This window comes from Chanodichthys erythropterus, chromosome 6 (assembly GCF_024489055.1).
Source record: "Chanodichthys erythropterus isolate Z2021 chromosome 6, ASM2448905v1, whole genome shotgun sequence".
Taxonomy (NCBI): domain Eukaryota; kingdom Metazoa; phylum Chordata; class Actinopteri; order Cypriniformes; family Xenocyprididae; genus Chanodichthys; species Chanodichthys erythropterus.
In genome coordinates this window covers 32,598,529-32,617,888 of record NC_090226.1, presented here as the reverse complement: position 1 = coordinate 32,617,888, position 19,360 = coordinate 32,598,529, and the positions used below count along the sequence as shown (strand labels likewise).

Below are 19,360 nucleotides of genomic sequence, written 5' to 3'. Positions count from 1 at the left end.
CTGATGCTCCAGAAGGAAACACAATGTATTAAGAGCCAGGGGGTGAAAACTTTTGAACAGGATGATGTTGTCCAAATTTTCCTTATTTTGTTGAAATATCTTCTTTTTTCCATTTAGTACTGCCCTTCGGAAGCAACAAAAGATACTTACGTGTTTCTCGGAAGACAAATTATGTACAATTTACCTTGAATTCCAAATTCAAAAAGTTTTCACCAAAAGTTTATTTTAATAAATTTAGCTATTTTTTGTCGTTTGGATATTTATGCAAACATCTTTATACAGTACTAAACAAAAAAATAACATGCATTTAGTATGATCTCTCTTATTTTGTAAAAATGACTCACATTTTCACAGATTCTGAAAGTGGTTCCCATATTTTGTCATGCAACTGTACATCTGATGTGAGAGGGCGTTTATGTCCAATTTCCTAGGAATTCTGATAGCATGCGAAGGCAGCCTTAATCCAGTGTTTCTGAGGACCCACAGCACTGCATTTTGTTTTATATCTCTTATCACGTGTCAAATCTCACTTTCAAATGCTCCATTAGAGACAACAAATCAAATCGGTTTACATTTACTTTTATTTGAAGATTATATTGACGTGAATTCATGAAATATTGTTTTTGGAGTTTCTAAATCCTCGTTCAGACTGTCAGTCCAAATCCGATTATTTGTGTATCCGATTGGAATCTGATCTAAAAATTTTACTGTCCACACTGTGTATCAGTTCAGATCCAATTTGTGTGTCCATGGTGCTTTTTTGTTTTCCGGAATATCTGCTTTGGTTTCTATGGCAATGATGTTGTGTTCGTAGGTATACGTCGAAAACAACAACAACCACAACATGGAGGGGTTTGCAATACAGATGCTGTCTTATTTACATCATGACTATGCGTAGCCACCGACGCTGGACTATTGCGTTATGATGAGGCAACGACAGAAACATAGGAGGCAGGTATGAGCGGCTTTATTTCATGCTGTCGTCTCCGCTGGTCTCTAAACATTTCTGCTCATCTGACACTTTACAACAACGACAGCGAATTTTGGCATGTTTTGAACAGGATTCCAAACCACATATGAATGTACCTTGAAACGGTTTTTGGCTGTTCAGACTTGCTAAATCTGATCAGATTTCAATCGGATAGAAATCGTATTTGGACTGACGGTCTGAACAAGGCTTTTGTGTGCGTGACTTTATTTAGATGATTTATTTAGATAAGGCAGTCATGTTATGCTCATATATGTTAATAATAGCACCATCATATACACAATAATGAGTCAAACATTTGCTGATTATTCACTACAATGCTAGCATCACTGTAAACAACAAGTGCGCCTAAATTTTACTCTTAGAGCCCCTTTAAAATTGCAACACACAATTAATAACTCAAGCATTTATTTATCTGCACGCTCTAATCTCTGCCAGGCACTCCTTGACCATGTCAATCTTTCTTCTCATCTCTGTTCTTTTCCTTTGTAGACTCTTTCACCACCTGAGCAATGAACAAAAGAATCAGTCAGATGTTTGCCACAAATATACATTTAACAAACAAACCAAAAACATTTAGTGCCATTTAATGTAGAGGTATAACATTTAACATTGCTATTATGTCTCTTTTATTGTTCTTACGAAAAAGAAGTATACTTGAAGTTCATTTTTGAAGTATACTTAAGTAATGTTCAAGTATATTTTAAGTATACTTTATGTAGTAAGAATACTACTATGAAAGTATTAGTAGTAGACTTGTAAGTGTACTATTTCAATCAATACTGGTTGGGACTAAATTGGCCCAACTGAAGTATACACAACTAGTTCACAGCTACATTTCTCATTTGTACTGCATCTGTACTAGAAGTGAACTTATAAGTATACTAGTAGTTTACTATTTTAATACTACTAGTAAAGTTTTTTAGTATATGAAAGTACACTTTACTCTCAGTAAACTACTAGTTTAATGCAAGTATACTTGTAAGTTTTCTTTAAGTGAACATAGCATTACACTTATAGTTTACTTTTTATATATAATTTTGCACTACGTTCCTACTTAGGTATTATTTTTTTATACTTGAAATATACCTTTAACTGTACTTCAACTCTTTCCATTTAAAAAAAACACAAACATTTTATTCCAGTTTCATGAATGCTTTTTTATCTATCTTAAAAAAAAAAAAAAAAACATTTTAAACAAAAAGCATTTTTTTCAAAGACTATGTCCGGATGGGATTCGGAATGATAATCAAACACAGATGGAGTAGATCGAGTCCATCAACACCCCCAAAGCTTCACAGTCATTTCCTCTTCATGGGTTCAACATTTCATTCAGTAACATTAGGCAGTTCTGATTTACAAGCTATTTAATGTTTGATGAATGTGTTATTTTAATCTGGGACTTCAGTGTTCGAATGGCTTCGGAGCACGCACTAGTCCAGTTCCATGGCTCTTCTTTCTTTAGTAACTGGCAAAGGGGTTTTGAGAAGACCGTCGAACCATAGAAGTAAGCGGTCAGCTCCTCAGCTGTAGGTAAGGGGTACTTGTCAGGGATAACCACCTTATTTACAAAGCGCCGGGTAGTGTTGCACAACATACCGGTACTAGAAAGGTATCGCGATGCCCTGCTTTTAAAAACGGTCCGGTTCTTCATTTTATTAGTACCGGTACTTTGAGTGCCAGCTGTATTTCCTAATGTGCGACAGCAGGGGGCAGTGTGCGTGCTGCTTCTTATGCGTGTTTGTTCATCTCAACTGCGCAACGGCTTTTATGGTGATGAAACGAGAGGTATGTATGGTTACAAATACAGGTGCAGACCGTCCACAAATTGTTGAGAAAGCAGATGGCAATATGGCATTATTTTGCTTACAATGCAAGCCCACGGACACCGCAAAGCCCGTCTGCAAAAGATGTTACAAAATAACGCAAGCGATGGGAGCCAAAAGCATCTTGCCGTCAAACATCCCGATTTGTACAAAGAATTTAAAGAGCGGCAGGTTAGTGAATGTGATACCAGCATTATGTTTATGCTCTCAAACATTAAATGAGTGTTGTTTATTTATTTTACTCGTGCAAGCAGATCTTCACAAAGAGGTATTATTGAGTCTAAGTTTAATATGTGATATCTGGTTGCAAAAATAAAATTATTTTAAAAATACATAAATATGTGAAGGGTTATTTTAAACAAATTTATGCTTTAATAACATTGCTTTAATTATTTACAGTAATATAATTTTTACAATAATCTTACTGTCAAAAACACTTAAATGTATAAAAAGCATAACAGCAAATAATATACAATTTTATTGAGCGTGAAAATAATAAACATTAAAAATTATATTAAATCTAACTAAGCTCAAATCCAGAAGTATCAGCCTGAACACTGGTGAAGAAAGAAGTTCTGTCATATGTTATTTATTTACTTTTCCTGCTGTTTTAGGTTTTTGCCATAGTATCGTTTAAGTATCGGTATTGTGATATTTAAGTTGGGTATCGTATCGAAGTCAAAATTTTGGTATCATGACAACACTAGCGCCGGTCAACATGGACTTGTATTCCTCCCGATTTTTTTCGCCAGGTGGAGGTGATATGGTGGACATCAGAGCCTTTTCATCTCAAAATGTGAATCCAAAGCTTATAAATAGATCAAATCCCAGAAGGTTGGCTCCCCGCTCAGTAATATAGAAAGGAAATGATGGCAGATGTTTAGAGCCGTAAGATATCGAGACCTGGAGAATGCCGAACATCACAATCTTGGAGCTGTCGTAATTACAGAGGGAGGTGCAGGGCTGCTGTGATGGCAGATGTGAGAAAAACTTGTGATACGTACTGGCATTAAGCAATGATGTCGCTGCTCCCATATGAATGGAAGGAATGGAAGGCTCACCTCATCCAGCAGCACAGTACATGTCCTAAAAGCTGCCTGGCCAACTGATACATGCCTGATCTCAGTGTAGTCATTACGAACAGGTGAGGTTCTCCAAGTTTGTGAATATTTTGAATAAAAATGAAAAACAAAATAAAAGTGATACATCTGTGCCATTGTGCCTATGTGACACGTCACACCCCCCTCATAACTAATAATAAATGTGCACATGGGCTATTGTGAATTAAATCAATTAACTTGGTAACCTAGCTTTCGTGGTAGCCTTCAGTAAATTAACTTCTCAAATAAAATGATTAATAAAACAGCAGTTTACTATTTACTTTCAATTTCATATTTCCAAATTGATAAAAAAAATCAACATATAGTTCAGCCCAAAATTAAATTCAGTCATCATTTACTCAACCTCGTGGTCCAAAAGTTTGTGTAATAAATTCTGTTGAATCACGCAAGAAATTTCTTTCTTAATCTACTTTTTGTAATGTCTATTTAATTCTTTCACATAGAAATGATTTCAAATGATCTTTTGGGGATAATTTCAGAGCCAAATTTGTACAATAAATTTGCGATTAATTAATTGCCAAATCATGTAATTAATTAGATTAAAAATTTTAATCGCCTCCCAGGCCTAGTTATTTTACATTTGCGTGAGCAAACTTCGATCATTGTTTCAGCTTCTTCTTCTCCTGCGTTTTGATCTAAAGATTCTGTACTCTTTCAGAAGCACCCCCTACTGTATAATGGTGAAAACACAGATAGCCTGAAAATTCAGTCAATGGTGGGGAAAGAGTAGATTTGAGGTAAATTCCTGTGCACCCTACAAGTGTACTAGCCTACACAAAAATTCACTCAGGAACGCATCTTTTTTCTTCATAAATATTTTCAAACAAAGTAAGTTTATAAGTCAAATTATAATGTAAAACTGTGTGAAAAAAGTATAGGCTACTCAATCAAAAGATTAAACACAACTACAAGCCAGGTATTCTTAGAATGCTTGATTATACTGTCAAGTATATCTCAGTCAAAAGATTGAGTACAAGTATAGGCCAATTATACTTTACTATAAATAGACTTTTCTGTCAATATAAGTCAAGTGCAATTTTTAAGTATATAACTGAGAAGTACATAATGTACATTTTTGAGAAGTATAAAAATAGTAGACTGAAAGTATACTTTCTTATTTTTAAAAGCAGAATACTAATAGCAACATAAACTTCTTTTTCGTAAGGGCAGAATCATTGGATTTGGTGTTGGAGTGTCTCACCTCCCCATCACGAATCTCCACGGTCTTGATTACGACTTTCTTAGGTCCAGTATCAGAAAATTGACCATAATCTGTTTAAAGACATCATACAACAAATATGATACAAAGGTGGAGTAAAATAACTTATGATTTAGTAGTACAGAGAATTTAAAAATGTTACAGATGGACACAGATTAATTATGAATGTGTTTTGAAAATGGTTACAAGATTTGAGTGTAGATCCGGAAACAATTGTCTTCTGAACTGGTTTTAAGTGAAAACAAGAGGTAATTGCCATTATTTGGCATGATGATGATTTTAAGATTGATTATAGTTCATTTATTACACTTGATGCATGCAGAGATGGTGCTAGGAAGTGTAATCAAGCCTAACATTGTGATCGTAATAAATCACATCATGATTTATACTGAAAAGGAGTAGATTTTCAACCATAGATAGCTTCTGAATTCATGGAATACTTTTATGCTGCATTTTTGTGCTTTTTGAAACTTTGAAAATAACTTATACACTGCATTTCATTACTAATTACAAATTACATGACAAAAATTCAGTAATCACATTTTATGGTAACTTGGGGTACGTTTACACGACAACGATTGTGGCGAGAGGGGCGTGGTTCAGCGAGGTCTGCAACCGGAGAGAATAGCGGGAGACGCTTGGTAAGTGAGTGGGTTGGATACAAATCACGAACACCTGTTTCTCATTCCAGTGATTGGCGCGGAGACAGGTTAAAACGCCGTGAGAAGCAGGAGCGTGAGAGAGAGAGGGGAACTGTTGACTGAGTCGAGTCGAGGTTCTCTATCTCCCTCTCTTTTGTCCCCCTCTCTCTCTAGACCTGTCCCTCTCCCTAGGTCTCGTCCGCCCGGCCCACCTCGTGTTCCGCCCCGAGGGCGGGGCGGAACGGGACAGGCACCTTCCTACGGGACTCCCTGCTGCCGGGACGGACCCCGCTCCTGCTTCTCCCCTCTCTCCTCGCCATGTATTCAGCCCACTCTCTGCCACTGGGGCGGCGGGCAGGTCTGGGCCGGCCTGTTGGCGGTGCGGGGATCCGGATCATTTTGTGGATAAATGTCCGGTTATGGAGGTCGGGACGGTGATCCGGGTCCCTGACGAACCTCAGCCCGCCCCTGGTCAGGCTGGCGGGTACCAAATACCTGTGAGTATCAAGGGGGGTACCTATCAGGCTTTGGTGGACTCGGGCAGTAACCAAACCTCTCTCCATCAAAGCCTGATTTCGTCTGGGGCATTGGATACAGGCCGCATGGTTGGGGTTCGGTGCGTGCACGGGGATGTGGTAAAATATCCCGTAATGTCCGTCATAATTAAATTTAGGGGACAAAAGCATAGTGTTGAGGTGGCAGTTAACCCGCACCTTTGGCATCCGATAATTTTGGGAACGGATTGGCCCGCGTTTAAACAATTATTGGGATGTCTTTGCTCGGATGCCTCTTGGGGGAAAAGAACGCGGGGTGAGCAAGCGCGAGTACAGGTGGGAGAGACTGATCAGAGACCGGAGAGTTCTGCTGCAGGGGATCTGAGTGAAGCCGGAAGACTAATTCTTCCAGAACGCGATGATTTTCCCCTGGAGCAGTCTCAGGATGAGACCTTAAAAAATGCATTTGATAGGTTCTCGATGATTGATGGTCAGCCTCTCCAGCCTGGACGTCCGCTTGCTTACCCGTATTTCGCGATTATAAAAGATAGGTTGTATCGAGTGACCCAAGACACTCAGACAAAAGAAGATACAACCCAGTTATTAGTGCCAAAGAGCCGCAGGGAAATGCTTTTCCACGCGGCTCATTCTAATCCAATGGCGGGGCATTTGGGACAGGCAGCGACACTTAATCGTCTCATGACCCGGTTTTTCTGGCCGGGCATTCACGAGAATGTACGCAGGTGGTGCGCGTCTTGTCGTGAATGCCAGTTGGTGAACCCACCGGCCACCCCAAAAGCGCCATTGCGCCCACTTCCATTAATGCAGGTCCCCTTCGAGAGAATTGGTATGGACCTCATCGGGCCATTAGAACGATCAGCAAGGGGACATCGCTTTGCATTAGTCATTGTTGATTATGCAACACGATATCCTGAAGCAGTGGCTCTCCGCAACATTTCTGCTAAAAGTGTTGCGGATGCACTGTTTCGCTTAATCTCCCGGAAGGGGATTCCAAAAGAAATCCTCACTGATCAAGGCACGGCGTTTATGTCACGCACGTTACGCGAACTGTACGAATTATTGGGCATTAAATCGGTTCGTACCAGCGTCTTTCACCCACAAACGGACGGGCTGGTCGAACGTTTTAATCGCACGCTTAAATCCATGATTCGTAAGTTCGTTCAAGAGGACGCCAAAAATTGGGATAAGTGGTTGGAACCTCTGTTATTCGCAGTACGAGAGGTCCCGCAAGCCTCCACGGGGTTTTCCCCCTTCGAGCTTCTCTTTGGGCGCCAGCCCAGTGGGGTGCTGGATGTCCTCAGAGTAACTTGGGTGGACGGACCATCTCAGGCCAAAAATGAAATTCAGTATGTGCTGGACTTGCGATCAAAACTCCACACTTTGGGGCGGCTATCAATGGAGAATTTGTTACAGGCCCAGCACAGACAGAGCCAACTGTATAACAGACGGTCTAACCTACGTAAATTCGCACCGGGGGAAAAAGTGCTTGTATTGCTCCCTACTTCCAGTTCGAAATTACTTGCAAAGTGGCAAGTGGGCGAGCTCGATTACGAGGTGGTACGGTCCGACAGGAGGGGGGCACGTCAAATCTATCACCTCAACCTCCTAAAAAAATGGAATGAGGCAGAATCAGTGATGCTGGCGACGGTGATTAGTGGGGAGGATGATCTCGGACCAGAGGCGAATGTAAAATCTCAATCTCTCACTCTGGTCCCGGGGGGAGATCACCTCTCGCCCTTCCAGCTCACTGATTTATCCAAATTGCAAAAGGAATTTGCAGACGTGTTCTCTCCCCTGCCGGGACGTACCAACCTCATTCAGCACCATGTCGAGACGGAGCCGGGCGTGGTTGTTCGCAGCCGGCCGTATAGATTACCTGAACACAAAAAAAAGGTAGTTCAGGACGAATTAGAGGCAATGCTGAAAATGGGAGTAATAGAAGAGTCCAGCAGTAACTGGGCGAGCCCGATAGTTTTGGTCCCTAAGACCGACGGCTCGGTTCGTTTCTGCGTGGACTATCGCAGGGTGAATGCAGTGTCGAAATTCGACGCGTATCCAATGCCGCGGGTGGACGAATTGCTTGACCGGCTAGGTGCGGCTCGATTTTATTCGACACTGGACTTAACGAAAGGGTACTGGCAGATCCCCTTGTCGCCTTTATCCATTTCACGACGCCGTTCGGATTACACCAATTTGTTACGCTTCCGTTCGGGCTGTTCGGGGCACCGGCCACCTTTCAGCGACTCATGGATAAAATTCTCCGGCCCCATGTTGCATTTGCGGCTGCCTATCTAGATGATATTATCATCTATAGTAATGATTGGCAGCGGCATATGCAGCATGTGAGAGCCGTCCTGAGATCGCTGAGAGCGGCTGGGCTCACGGCCAACCCGAAGAAGTGTGCAATTGGGCACGTGGAAGTAAGGTATCTGGGCTTCCACTTGGGGCATGGGCAGGTGCGTCCCCAAATTGACAAAAAACTAAAAAGGATGCTCCAGATACGGTCCAGTGGACGGAGCCGTGCCAGCAGGCTTTCACCCAGGTAAAAGCTGCTCTATGTGGCGGGCCATTGCTTCACTCTCCTGACTTTTCTCTCCCTTTTCTGTTGCAGACTGACGCGTCGGACAGGGGGCTGGGTGCTGTCCTGTCCCAGGAGATAGAGGGTGAGGAGCGGCCGGTACTGTACATTAGCCGTAAGCTCTCGAAGAGAGAAGCTAAGTACAGTACCGTAGAAAAAGAGTGTTTGGCAATCAGGTGGGCCGTCCTCACCCTCCGCTATTATCTCCTGGGACGGGAATTCACTCTCTGTTCGGACCACGCTCCCCTGCAGTGGCTCCGCCTCATGAAGGATACCAACGCGCGGATCACTCGTTGGTATCTGGCTTTACAGCCTTTTAAGTTCAAGGTGGTCCACAGGCCAGGTGTTCGAATGACTGTGGCCGATTTCCTCTCCAGAAATGGGGTGGGGGGGAGTGGCCGCAGGCCAGACGGCTCCCCGGCCTGAGTCGGGCCGTGGGGGTATGTGGCGAGAGGGGCGTGGTTCAGCGAGGTCTGCAACCGGAGAGAATAGCGGGAGACGCTTGGTAAGTGAGTGGGTTGGATACAAATCACGAACACCTGTTTCTCATTCCAGTGATTGGCGCGGAGACAGGTTAAAATGCCGTGAGAAGCAGGAGCGTGAGAGAGAGAGGGGAACTGTTGACTGAGTCGAGTCAAGGTTCGTGGAGTGAAGCCCTTGTGGATGGTGTAAACCAAACTTGGAGAGAAGCCCTTGTGGAAAGCGTATGCCGAACCTGGAGTGAAGCCCTTTGTGGATTGTTTATTTTCGTTGTTGTGCGTTGCACAGTCCTTCTGTTGACATTCAATAAAGACTCAGTCAGCAGTTGTTCGTCGTCCCTGACCACTTCCTTCCCCACTACGAACTTAAATCTACTACAACGATGTTCTAAAAACGGAAACGTTTTTCTTTGTACAGAAAAAAAAACGCCTAAACGGAACGCATGCAAGCTACAGCAACAGTGGAGGCTTATATAGATGACAGACTGTGAAAGGGGTTATAAAGTAACTCTAGCTTGAATACAAAGGTGTTTACATGGGTTGTAACTCGTGCCGAGAGATTGCTCAAAACTGCACATACGTCAATCGCCTGTGTACGTGTACAAGTCAAATGAAGCATACTTTCCAAGGTTGTGCGTTCGACTGTGCATGTACACCAGCATATGTGTAAACAAAAACAAAGTAAACCCAGGGCTTTACAGAGAGCATGCAACTCATGCCTAACACACATGCTATTCACCTTGTTTTTACAGTTTAAGGCATTTTGATATTCTTCTCATTTCCCAATAGCGACTAATAAATCGGAAGTCTCGCACATTCATGGAAAACACCTTCCTTCCGCAATGAAAAATAAGGCAGATAGACTAAACACATAATAAGCATGTGCATCCCATCACCGTTTTCACAGATTCAAATTTTTGCATAGACGACAATGGTGTAGTTTTTAAAAACTTGCACTTTGAAACCCTTTTTCAAAAGTTTGTGTTTTCAGGCCACCAAAATGCCGTTGTCATGTAAATGAATGGCCAAAAGGCATAAAAGGGTTTCCATTTTTAGAAAACAGTGTTGTGTAAACCGCCCCTTTTTGTTACATTGTGGATTACATCTCTTCTTTATTGGATGCCACATACATTAAAATAGGATAATCTTGTACTATTATGACATAGAAATATAAAAGGAAGAAAATATTCCATTATTTATTATAAATGCCTCACAAAACACATGTATTGCTGGTTGAACGCTAGGTGGTGCTGTGGGCTCATTTTGCTGCTCAATTACCAAAACACAATAAGGCAAGGCAGCTCTACTATAAACTTTTGAGTATAATTTTTTATTTTTTTTTTAACCTAAAAATTTAAATGAAGTGTAAATGTAATTGAAACCATTTATAAACATCAAAAATGTATGTGCAAAGTTATTATTTCAAATAAAAACCCTAATATTGATATAGCTATAGCTACAAACCTGGCTGGTTTGTAAATCCAATCCTACAACCTCCTATTTGTATTTTTATTTTTTTTTACTTTTTAGGGTTAAATAATAATAAGCACTCCTGGAGATTCTTTTATAAGTTATGATAGACTCACCACCACCGTGTCCACTCATTGAAGGCATTTTCATGATAGGAACCACAATTCTGAAAGGTGAAGTTCAAAGGTCATCAGTTAGCAGGATTAAAACATGCAGAAACCTGTTGAATGGCTCAACGGAATCTCTCCTACCGGTTTTCCTCTCCCTCCAGAAGTTTCCTGTAGGTGGCGATCTCGATGTCCAGGGCCATCTTGACATTGAGCAGATCCTGATATTCCCGCAGATGGCGCGACATCTCCTCTTTCAGGTGTCGTATCTCCTCTTCTAGACGCGCCACAGCATCTTGATAATTTCCGGCCTCTGCAGAAAACTGCTCTTCCATTTCTCTCATTTGCCTCAGTAGAGCCTCATTCTAACATCACAAACACACACATATAAATAGCTGTCTAAATAACTGAATACCATAGACTTGTATTGTTTTTATACAAAGCTAACTATAACAGGGCCATAACCACCATAATCACTGTGGGGGACAAATCCCCCCAAAATGTAAAATTGCCAAAAGTAAAATTTTTAGGCTGGTCTGCCTTAGCGGTCTAACAGATTGAGATGGCCAATCAGATCAAAGAAGGCAGGCCTTACTCACAGAAAACGAGAATGCATCCCAACATGACGCTTTAGTTTTAACAGTGAGTACGTTTACATGCAACATTTGACATGGTTACTATAATGACCACAGGTATGTGTATGTACAGTGCTCTTGAGAGAATCGATGTCGCAATTCTGGGCTTGAATTTGCCTCCTCATGTCATTGGTCTCTTGTTTAGCCTGTCTCATGGCCTCAGCATTGCGCTTGGCTGAATCGGTCAGGTCTGCAAACTAACAGAGAAAACACAAAGATGATCAGTAGTATATATTGCAGTATTGAACTTCCTGACATACCGTGGTGTCACTCACCTTGGACTTGTACCACTCCTCAGATTCCTGCATGTTTTTGGAGGCGATGTTCTCATACTGAGCTCTGATGTCTCGAAGTGCTGCGGTCAGATCAGGGCGGCTGGATGTCTCCATCACCTCCATCTTCATCTGCTGATTCTGAACACTCACCTGTACATCCTGAATTTCCTACATATTTAAAAAACACATGTAATTATTTAAATGTTTGTGTTTTAATTCCAGTGATATTACTTTGAACTCTTTTGTATTGTGTCCCATTTCTCGTTCTGCGTTTTTTTCTTATTTTCAATTCTCCCTCTTGCTCGTTCTCTCTCCTCGACCGTCATACGCCCCCTAATGCTGATTGGTTAGACGGTTGTTGTTGGAGCCGAGAGCCTTGAAAGTGGAGCAAGGCTAGTGTGGTGCACAGGTGCCTCTCATTAAAGGGATAGTTCACCCAAAAATAAAAATTTGATGTTTATCTGCTTACCCCCAGTGCATCCAAGATATAGAGGACTTTTTTTCTTCAGTCGAACGCAAATTATGATTTTTAACTGCAACCGCTGCCGTCTGTCAGTCAAATAATAGCAGTGATTGGGAACTTGAACAATAAGAGTCGAAAAAACTTCCATATTCAAATCCAAATGAAACCCTGCGGCTCGTGACGACACATTGATGTCCTAAGACACAAAACGATCGGTTTGTGTGAGAAACCGAACAGTATTTATATAATTTTTTACCTCTAATACACCACTATGTCCAACTTCATTCAGCTTCCGGCTAGTGAGGTCGGATCGCGCTCTGACAACGGAAGTGAAGTATATGGGCGAGACATCACTTCCGTCACCAGAACGCGTTTTTTGACCTCACTAACAGGAAGCTGAACGAAGTTGGACATAGTGGTGTATTACAGGTAAAAATTATATAAATAATGTTCGGTTTCTCGCACAAACCGATCGTTTCATGTCTTAGGACATTAATGTGTCGTCACGAGCTGCAGGTTTTAATTTTGATTTGTCTAAGCAAGTTTTATTTACTGTTATAGTTGAAGTTCCCATCCACTGCTATTATTTGACTGACAGACGGCAGCGGTTGCAGTTAAAAATCATAATTTGCGTTCGACTGAAGAAAAAAAGTCACCCTCATCTTGGATGCACTGGGGGTAAGCAGATAAACATCAAATTTTCATTTTTGGGTGAACTATGCCTTTAACAATCCTCAACCTAACCACAGGCTCTACTCTTCACCACAATGATAACCCTACACTAACAACACTTCATTTCAACATTTATTTTCCTTTTACAGTCTGATGTAAAGCTTACTGGGAATTAGAAATCTTTTGCAACGCAATCATATTAAGTTCAGTTTACTACAATCAAATTTTGAGTTCACGCAACTTTTGTTCTAAGTACAATGAACTGTCATTGTTATTTGAGTGAAACTGTGGTGCACTTATAATGTTAGCATGCTTTTTACATCAAAAATTGTCATACCAGTAATTTAGAAATAAAAGGCATTTTTCCTACCCTGATTTTAGCCCTTTTATTTGAATGCTGTATTAAGGGGCGTCTGCTGTGAGACTTCAGTGTAAACGCCCACTGCTGTGATTGGCTAATAGATCGACATTATCACCATTATCATTATCATTATCACCGACAATAAAAAAAAATTGTCAACAAATATTTTTGTTGTTTAATAGTCTTTTGATCTTATATGACCTATTTGAAGGGCTCGTAATAACACTATTTGACCAGTGGGGCGCCGTAGCACAATACTGTAATGCAGTCATCGGATCCAATCCAATAGAAGACACTGCGTTTCAACCGTAAAATGTGGGAAAGTTTGATCCATTAAAATTAAATTACATTAATCCATCTCTAATGTAATCACTTAATAAGAGTTTCAACCGCAGAAAGATGTCAATAAAAAAGCTTGCAAACAATGTCACAAAACGTTGCATTTACCCATGGAAACCCATTCCATAACTTGACAGTTTAAAAGAACTTTAGAGAGGAAACTTTATCAAAAAATGTGCATAATATAATTTTATATAATATTCATATTTTTACTCTTATTAAAAAGATATTATTACAATTCCCAGACTTAATAAAAACACAGTGCCACTCATTTTAGTAGTTGGACTATTGATGACTGAGGAGGAAAGGAAAATTGAAGGAGATTGGCTCGAAATTCATTAAAAATAAATTTTCAAAAGCTTAAGTGATTTCTTTGTTTTATTTATTATTAAAATAGGTATAACTCAATATTTTAACTAATTGCAAAAGTGGAATAAATAATGGATGAAAGCCTACTGATTAATCAGTAAATAACCAATGATTAGTTGAATTCCTGTAATCGTTAGATTAATTGATTTATCAAAATCATTTGCTGCAGCTCTATTGGCTAACATCTTTGCAATATATGAAATAGCTAAGTATTACTTTCTCAATTTTTTTGCATATTTTTACTATTACAGCTCTCAAGGTTAACTAATTGTGAGAAGTGTTGATTATAGCATTAAATCTATGACATTACTGTACATTGAGATTGTGGCATGAAAGGTTGCAGTGATGAATATTGTAGCCAATCACAGACATGTTGTTGAGTGCATGAATGCAGTGATCTCGTCATTTTAACTCAATTACTGCACACTAACGGATGCTTTCATTATAACTAACAGTGCAAACATGATATAAATAGAGATTTGTTGAATAAAAAGAGAGTTTGGGCGTGAGAATAATTAAATACCATTTAAATAACAGATTATTTTCATCCTACTAAGAGAAACAATGTGAAGTTGACCGTTTAGTCATTCATTTGATTCACTGACACATATTACGTATTTGTTACTTAAAAAAACGTTTTTGAGATTTTGGTATGTCACCATTACATTAGATTGGAACTGTACTTCCATGACTGAAAGTGCAAGAGTTTTTTTTTACACAGTGTGTATTTTGACATTTTTCTTGATGCAATGTCTTGCCCTTTTCATAGTTTCCAGTCACATGACTGGCTCTGAGACCTGAAGGGCAAAACATCCATAGAACTACAGCACAGGCCTGTCAGTTTTCCATCTCAAAGGAAGAAGAAAAAAAAGACAAAAAGTGTCATAATGTACTAAAACAGTGACACTAAAAAAATCTAATTCACCATACACCTTATTAATGATGAATATTATATACAGGCATTCAGATGAGCCCAGAATATAAACGGTTAAACGTTTTCTTGATAATGGTTGTGTGTTTATATCCAAGGTTCATTTGTTCGCCTGTATACATTATGCATCATCAATAAAGTGTGTATATTGAATTTGGTCTTTTTATATCACTGTCTAACTACATTAGTACTTGAATCAAACCAGGGAAAAAATGACTGGCAAGCAGTGGAAGAAAGCCTTTTTTTTTTTTTTTTTTGTCCTCTAGTGTGACATCATGTAAAAACTATGAATACATTTTTGTCACTGTGATAGAATTTTTACTTTTTCTTACAAACTGAATAATCAGTGTTATTTTTAATAGTCAATGGTAACAGAAATAATTTGACAAATATAAGTTTCAAAGCAAGCACACAAAAAGATATCATCATAAAAGTAGGCCAGTGATTGATTTTCACATTCTCTAGTTCATCATTCATTATCTATTTGTCTCTCACCTCATCATGCATCTTCTTGAGGAACTCAATCTCATCCATCAGAGACTCAATCTTCCTCTCCAGCTCCAGACGGGCAAGGGTGGCATTATCCACATCCTTCATATACACACACAGTCAGACAGTCAAGATGTACTCATATATAAATAGCCCAACAGGTATTGAGTTTTTACACGTTGCATCGATACATCATATCATTAGACATTAGATAGATGTATCGATCTATATTGATGTATTGTTACACCCCTACAAGGTACAAGGTACCCTTTTGGACCATGCAACTTTCCTTCGTCAAACTACACAGTAAAATCAACTCTTCTCAGAGTACATACAGTATGGTCCCTCTATAAATAGTGTTAAAGTAACACTGAAGCAGAGTTAAAGTTAATGAGATAATTAAGCAATTAATAAGGCTGTGACTGAAGTCAGTTGTAGTTCTTGTGTTTCTCTTCAGTGATTCTGCTTGTTAACAGCAGGTGTTCATCACTAATGCACAATCATCACTTAATTGCTTAATTATCACATTAACATTAACTCTGCTTTAGTGTTATTTTAACACTATTCTGAGCAGAGTTGATTTAACTCTGGAGATTTTGCTGTGTAGCAAAAGTGGATTACAAAAGTGGATGAAAAGTCACAATGATTTTTTTCATTTTTTATTCAGTGGTGGAAACAAGCTTCCGTTACAATGTGACAGGTGTGTAGACTTTTTATACCCACTGTATAAAAATAATGAAGCTGAGAGATATACTTCCCATTATCACTTTACCTTACGAAAGAGAGTCAGATTATTTTCAGCTTCCTGTCTTTTCTGCATCTCTTCATTCAACCTGCAAACAATTAAAAGAAAATATAAGTCCACTTCAAAAAAAAAAAAAAAAATCCTGTCGGGAGTAACAGAAAAATAAATTATTCATTAGTGTGCTGTTACAATCACACGCTTTTGTGCACTTTTTAAAAACGTAATCTTGTAATCTATTTTTTATTTGATACTGGGTTAAGTGAGAGTGGGAGAAGCATGTGTGTTTTGTGATATTCTCTGAAGTCTTTAGTTATACATTAAAATGTGTGACTTGGTCCTCAAGAGACTAAAAACTTTAAAGACTGTATGTCTGAAGTGAAGGTCGTAATATGAATATCAAATCTTACCTGGCAGAGAGTCAGAGAACCCATTAGCTGATTAGCTTAAAAACATCTGAGATGACATTAGTACCGATTGGGTGAAATGTTCTTATGGCAAACTTAATAAGCGAAACATTGCATAAGCCAAACACAAAGAGGGAGTCCTACTACTGCTGTATCAATATCATAATATATTGCTTGAATGATAAAAAGTAAATCTAGACTAAAGCAGAAAAACTTTAACGTCACCATGTTCTAACGGCAATTGAAATCATCTTCCATCTTTTCGTCTGTATTCTGCGACAGTAAGTTTTTTTAATGAATCGCACAGCACCTATAGATTATGGTTCACTGAGTTGATATTGATAAAGCTACACGGTAAAATATAAATATGTTAAATAATAATAATAATAATAATAAACTACTAGCAGCTCATTACCCAGACATTATCTAGTAATTTTACAGACTTTCCATTAACTCTAAAACATGCAAAAATGCAATGAAGTGCAAAGTTTACACCTGTAAAAAAAGAATAGTTAATTCCATTAAATTAACACACTGTGCCCTATTTATGGATTTTATAAGAAATGTGCATAGTTTCATAGAGGCTAGCAATCAGTGTTGGGGAAAGTTACTTTTAAAATTACATTACAATATTGTGTTACTTCCTAAAAAAAAGTAACAAATTTTGTTAGTTACTTTTTATGTAATGCATTACATTAGTTCCCTTTCGATACTTCACTCGTACTGCGTATGGGGAAAGGTCTCCCTTTTTCCCCGCTGCTGAAGCCTTTTTTCAATAACGCAGTGTAACTGCACCGTCATTGGTTCACTCATAGACAAGTTGTTGAACCAATGGCTATAGCTGCGCGGCCTATGGCGACAAAGCGCGCGAATATTCCCGCCGAAATGGGCGGGGTATAGGGCTATATAAGCAGGCGTTTCGCCATAGGATTTCAGTGTTTTCTCCTTCAGCGACGACATCTACTTCTCTTCGCTGATCTCCGCCTGAAGCCGAAGAAGCTCGCCGCCTTCTGCTCTCGCCGCCGTCTGAAGAGGCTCCCGCAGCGGACTCGCCTGGACTCGCCGGTGGAAGAAAGCGCCGGCGCCCTCGCGGACTGCAGCTTCTAGCGCCGTCGCCGAGCCGCCGCCTCCCGCTTCCCGCTTCCGGCCGCTTCCTGTGCGTCCCCTGCCGCCATCCGGCGCGCCGCCTGAGAGCTTCATCCGCGGCTTTAACGCCGCTCTAAAAGAGCGATTTCCAGCGGTTTTCACCGCTCTAAGAGCTTCCGCGGCCCTCGCCGCTCTAAAAGAGCCACCCAATTGCCGTTTTCACGGCAGCGGCGTCTCACGATGCCCCGCCACTCATGTGGTACTTGCAGGGCCCCCCTGCACGACGACGATGGACACAGCGAGTGTGTCGCTTGCCTGGGCAAGCCCCACGCAGACGGCGCGCTCGCTGGAGACTCATGCCCGCACTGCGAGTGTATGAGTCTCGCTTCCCTGCGCTCGCGGGTCGCCTTCTTCACTGAAGGCGATCTCGCCGCTCGCGCCCTCCCGTCTCCTTCCTCCCGCGAGCCGGCGAGGAAAAGACAGCGGGGTAGAGCGACTCAGCGCCAGGAGTTGAGCGAGCTCACGCCGGCCCAGCCCCCGCGTGCCTCGCCCTCTCCTCCCAGGGAACTCTCTCCCGTTCTGTTCTCTCGCCCTGAGCAGCGTCCCTCCGCAGAAGCGAGTGACCTCGTCTCATTCGGGGGAACAGACGACGAACAAGACGACTCCATGTCTCTTGCGGCTTCCGAAGCGGAAGGATGGGCTGGCGAGCCGGAAGACCCCGCTCCACCGCCTCCCTTGGAACCCATCGAGCATGGCCAGGGCATGGATGCCGAGCTCTTCCGCATCCTGTCTAGAGCCGTTGAAGAGCTGGACCTCGAGTGGGCCCCTCCAGAGGAGCCGTCTCGCAGCCGCCTGGACGAATGGTTTCTGCCAGGCCGCCGCCAAGCACCTCGCCAGCGTTCAGCGCCCTTCTTTCCTGAGGTCCACGAAGAGCTGACGAAGTCGTGGCGCGCTCCTTACTCTGCCCGCCTCCACACTACGCACCGCTCCGCCCTCACCGCCGTCGACAGCGCCGAGGAGAAGGGATACGAGCGCTTGCCACCCCTAGATGAAGCGGTGGCTGCTCACCTCTGTCCTCCCGCGGCTGTGGGTTGGAAGACGAAGAGGGCCCTTCCTTCCAAGCCCTGTCGGACCACCTCTACTCTGGCTGGACGGGCTTACACCTCGGCGGGCCAAGCTGCCTCTGCGCTCCACACCATGGCCATATTTCAAGCATTCCAGGCCAAACTCCTCCGCTCTCTGGATGAGTCTGGAATCGACGCGCCAGCCTTCAAAGATCTCCGCAGCGCCACGGATCTTGCCCTGCGAGCTACGAAGGCTACGGCCCAGGCCATCGGTCGTTCCATGGCCAGCCTGGTCGTGTTGGAGCGCCACCTGTGGCTCAACCTAACGGAGATCAAAGACCTAGACAAGACGGCCTTCTTAGACGCCCCGGTCTCGCCTTCTGGTCTCTTCGGGCCTGCAGTGGATGGCTTCACTGAGCGCTTTACTGCCGCGCAGAAATCGTCTCAGGCTATGAGGCATTTCTTGCCTAAGCGCTCCAGCTCCGCTTCTGCGTCTAGCCGCCCCAGGACTGCGCCGGCTCAGCAGAACAAACCAGCCCCACCTGCAACACAGGCAGCGCCGCCCCAGGAGCATCGCCAGCGC

At 41.7% G+C, this 19,360-nt stretch overlaps 1 protein-coding gene across 2 annotated transcripts in view; it reads right to left on the bottom strand.

Annotated features, from left to right (window-relative positions):
* Positions 1-479: 479 nt before the first annotated feature.
* The window catches only part of prph (peripherin), a 34,502-nt gene continuing 15,621 nt past the window's right edge, over positions 480-19,360 (bottom strand). Inside the window, exons 2-9 of one of the 2 annotated variants that reach the window (XM_067388679.1) lie at positions 16,251-16,311; positions 15,485-15,580; positions 11,855-12,022; positions 11,651-11,776; positions 11,089-11,309; positions 10,954-11,003; positions 5,137-5,207; positions 481-1,493 (exon numbers count right to left, since the gene is read on the bottom strand). In XM_067388679.1, the coding sequence (XP_067244780.1) occupies positions 1,443-1,493; positions 5,137-5,207; positions 10,954-11,003; positions 11,089-11,309; positions 11,651-11,776; positions 11,855-12,022; positions 15,485-15,580; positions 16,251-16,311 (844 nt within the window). In that variant the 3' untranslated portion in view covers positions 481-1,442. Of the gene's footprint in view, positions 1,494-5,136; positions 5,208-10,953; positions 11,004-11,088; positions 11,310-11,650; positions 11,777-11,854; positions 12,023-15,484; positions 15,581-16,250; positions 16,312-19,360 lie in introns of both variants that reach the window. The other variant, XM_067388680.1, reaches the window with a different exon arrangement.